The following is a 4,266-nucleotide window of genomic DNA, read 5'->3' on the forward strand; positions in this document are numbered from 1 at the left end:
GAGCTCCACAAGCCGTCAGCCCGCGCAGCAAACAGAAGCCGCGAAGCCAGGGGAGAAACGGGTGGAAAACATCGGTCTCCCGAGAGCTCCTCAAGCCGATAGTCGGAACCCAGCTCCACCAACATGTTATATTTCAACCCATTTTCTAAAGTGCAGCATTATGTTAAATGCACTGGGTTTTACCCTATTACATTTAAATTTCATGGTTAAACAGTACATGTTAAAATCTAAGCTCAGCTCGGCAGTGACCTAAAATACATAAATATAATTTTACTTACCAAAAAAAATGAAGTGGAGACTCCTTGGACGCTCTATTAGTGCAATTAATGCCACAGCAAGTCATTTTGTCCAACAATTGCACAAAAAATATCCAAAAAAAAAGAATACACAAACACAGAGACTCAAAATGCCGGAACAGTTTCCAGGCCAGACCGAGGCTCTACTGAGGCCTTTCCACGGAGCTAGCTCTGTGGTCACGTGGAACTGCAATTTATTTCATTTCCGGGTTTGACTCGATTTTAGAGCTGCATTGTGGGGGCTTGCACCAAATACACAGCACCGCTTGTGATCGCGTGCTTATAAGTGTATTCTAGAGGCCACGGTTTTTAAAAAACACTTTAGTTCCCTTATATTTAACTAAATACGTACACTCATATTTCTTTAGACAAATAAGGACTCAGACGCGAGCAGGAGTGGCACGGCCGACTGACCCGTTGCAGGTCTGGGTTCAGGCTCAGCGCTTTGATGTGAGGCTTGTTGCGTTCCAGGAATGAAACAACTCTCCCAGGCAGTGCTCTTTGCTAACTGCTTCCTGTTTGAATGAGCACATCTGATTGGTCATGTGATGAGCTCATTTCTTCTTCTGTGGTTGCCCAGTAACCGTATTTTGATAGCGTTGCTCTTGCACCCTCTAGTGGCACAAATTATATCACACCGCAGCGCAGCAGAAGGACTTGAAGCAGTTACCCGGATAGAACTATTTTACCCAGTTACAACATTAATAGCAATTAACCGGTTAACTATGTACGTCCTATAGTATGGTAAAACGTGGAACCTTTAAAATATTTATAACTGCATTTAAACATTTGTGTTCTTTTCTGTTCCAGTGACCCCAAGGGAAACACACATTCGCAGATCCATCAGCCAGCAGAAAGCAGGCGTGCTCGTCACCATCGACGATCCGGTTCGTACCGCCCAGCAGCCCTCGCCCCCCCGAGGAAAAGTCTCCAGCATCGTTCACATCTGCAACCTGGTGAGAGAAATGTTCTGCCTCTACACTTACAGCAAGGATGGCAGACTCGATTATTCCTCTGACAGATGCTCAGGATGGTCTCAGAAACTGAAACGCACACATCAGATGGCTGATCACTTTATTTAGGTTCATAACCGGTTTGTTTGATCTCCAAAACACAATAAACTCCAGAGCTAACACTCACAGATGTGAATTAATACTCTTCCTCCTTTTCTATTTTAGTTTGATTGAATCAGTCAGTCGTAACTAAATGTTTGTAGTTTGTTTCTTTTTACATGTGAGTGTAAAACCTTATAAAGCGTATCTTTGTTCAGGTGAGACCGTTCACACTCGGACAGCTGAAGGAGCTTCTGGGCAGAACTGGAACTCTACTGAACGACGGTTTCTGGATTGACAAAATCAAGTCCCACTGCTACGTTACGGTGAGTTTTTACAGATGGTTTATTTTTTCTTTAGAGTCTGAGGAACCGGACTGATTAGCTGTCCTTTCATCTTTTCTTGTTAGTACTCGAGTTCAGAGGAGGCAGTGGCTACTCGGGCGGCTCTTCATGGTGTTAAATGGCCGCAGAGCAATCCTAAAGTCCTTAGAGTAGACTTCTGCGAGCAGGACGAGGTGAGAACCAGCTTGCCTATTTTGTTTTTGGCTTCAGTCTTTAGCCATCGGTTGCTATGGAGACTGTATTTGTTTTGTAGTTGGACTTCCACAAAGGTTTGGGTGCAGCAGAGCGGCCCGGAGGAGAAGTAGGACCTGCCACCGGGCGCAGCTGGACATCTGGCCTGCCCTCTCTTCTCCCCGAACAAAACCAGTGGGTCGAACGCGAACGGGAGATGGAACGTAGAGAGCGGGCCCGAGCAGAGCGGGAGTGGGATCGGGACAAGGTGAAAGAGTTCGGGAAGCCCGGAGAGGAGAAAGGTCCTCGAAGGTCACGCTCCAGGGAGAGGAGGCGTAAGGAGAGAGGGAAGAGCAAGGAAAAGAAGATGGAAAAGAAGAGTAGGAACCTGGTGCTGGATGTACAAACGGTTTGCTCTGTGATGCTGTTTTTAATGATCATTTCATTTTGTCTTTAAAACCAGGCGAGGAACCTCCATTAAAGCTCATCGATGACTTGTTCCTTAAAACTAAAGCAGCTCCTTGTATTTACTGGCTTCCGCTTACGGAGGAGCAGGTGAGACCGCGTGACTGTTGACTGCTCAGAGTTAGCACCACCGCACAGAAGCTTCACTCAGGCCTGTGACTCCTTCATGTTTCAGCATCTTCAGCGCGAAGCGGGCCGGGCAGAACGGAGGAAGGAGCGCGAGAAGCAGCGGAAACAGCTAGAAGAGGAGGAGGAAAAGCAAAGAGAAGAGAAGCGGAAGGAGAGGATGAAAGCTGCTGAGGGCGCCACAACGGGAGATCGGAGCGAGGGTGAGAAGGACAAGGACAGGGACAAAGGTAGAGACAGAGTACGGGAAAGGGAGAGAGACCGGGAGAGGGAGAACGACAAACGCAGGGACGGCTACCGTAGACCAGGAGGCAGCTCGGCTCGCCGCTCACGCAGCCGGAGCGAACCGAGAGAAAGGAGGCGCTGAAGGCCCGTGGAACTGTGCTGGAGACCACCTTCTCTCATTTGCCTTCACTACATGTACTTTGTTAAATCAGAGACCCAACAGAGGACCAATCGATGTCGTTTCCATCTAAAAAAAAAAATCACTTCTTTTTTAGACGCATCTTCCAGCTCCAGTCATGCTTCAGAAGACCATGATCTTTGCATTGTTGTTTTTCCAAAGTCTTTCGTCTCGTCCACTTTTGTTTTTCCCGTCATTTGCCAATCGTTTGTTCCATTTCTGTCCCAAACTCATAGCAGTATGATGCACTGGGTGACTTCAGATGACCCCAAAGCCTCTGGTTCTTCAGAACGTGGGTGCAGATTACGGGAGGTTGAGTCTTTGGGGTAAAAACTCTGCCGGTCGGTGAGGTTTGCTTTTGTTGCTGCATGTGGTTTGAAGCTAGCCCCACCAGCCCTGAGCAGAGGCTCGCAGATGGCAGAAGATATTGGAATAGTTTGGCGTTTTGTACAGATCTATAAGAATATTCAAAGTAAGTCTTTAAAAAAAAGTAAGGCAGCTCTAGGGTGTTTTTCACTTGGCGTGTAAAAACTACTAAGGCGATGCAGTGTTCCTCTTTCTCTGTTAAGAGATGAATAATTCTCTGTGGAAGAGAAGACGTCACCATTATGATTATCTCCCATCCTCTGTTGCCCCTTCAGTTCCCTGAGAGGGCAGGTTGCTTTATGTGTCCTCCCATCAATTGTTTTAATATTGTTTTTTTAATCGTTATTTTATCATTTTAGTACAAAATTTCTTTTTTTGTTTTGTTTTTAATGTCTTTGAGTACGCCCATCAGTGGTGAATGTACAAATAATAAAAATTGAAGTTTGAAATGGTTTTGAATTTTTTTTCTGTTCTCCCAGAGGACGTTTAATATTTTGTTGCCACCTTTCTGGATTAAAAGCAACATGACAGAAAGTAGACATCACCTTGGAGGGTATGCTTCACCCCCACCAGGGGTCAGTCATGCTGCATGAGTTCACCCATGACTCAACAGTCCTCTGGTAAAAAAAAAAAAAAAACACATCCAAGTATTTAAGCACTTTGCACCTTTTATCAGTCTGATGAACAGCTAAAGACTTCAGTTTTGTTTTCTCAGCTGAAAGTAGGAATTTCTACTGATTTTACTGCATTTTCTCTGCCCAAGTTTTCCAGGTCCATCTCTCTGGTCCTAACTTTTATCCTGCACAGCTCAGCAATGCTGCTATGTAATTACAGCCTTCTGGTCGCTGAGTTTTACATTTTTCTGCCTTGATGCAACTCGATGTCTGGCCTCTGCAAGGACTTTTCACGCTGTCACATTTTAAAGGGAGCCTATAAGTGGAATGACTCATGTTGAACTTGAAACAAAAATCTTGGTGAAGACGTTCAGTTTTGGTTTAAATGTGAACTATTTTATTTAGTTGCTCCTCATCTCACCCATACAC

At 45.4% G+C, this 4,266-nt stretch overlaps 1 protein-coding gene across 1 annotated transcript in view; it reads left to right on the forward strand.

The window, feature by feature from the left end:
* Positions 1-3,418, forward strand: part of acin1a (apoptotic chromatin condensation inducer 1a) — a 32,434-nt gene extending 29,016 nt beyond the window's left edge. The window contains exons 13-18 of the mRNA XM_015957378.3: positions 1,107-1,252; positions 1,567-1,674; positions 1,758-1,865; positions 1,946-2,243; positions 2,327-2,418; positions 2,504-3,418. Of these exons, the coding sequence (XP_015812864.3) occupies positions 1,107-1,252; positions 1,567-1,674; positions 1,758-1,865; positions 1,946-2,243; positions 2,327-2,418; positions 2,504-2,821 (1,070 nt within the window). The 3' untranslated portion in view covers positions 2,822-3,418. The remainder of the gene's footprint in view (positions 1-1,106; positions 1,253-1,566; positions 1,675-1,757; positions 1,866-1,945; positions 2,244-2,326; positions 2,419-2,503) is intronic.
* Positions 3,419-4,266: the final 848 nt, after the last annotated feature.

Source organism: Nothobranchius furzeri, chromosome 11 (assembly GCF_043380555.1).
Source record: "Nothobranchius furzeri strain GRZ-AD chromosome 11, NfurGRZ-RIMD1, whole genome shotgun sequence".
Lineage (NCBI taxonomy): Eukaryota > Metazoa > Chordata > Actinopteri > Cyprinodontiformes > Nothobranchiidae > Nothobranchius > Nothobranchius furzeri.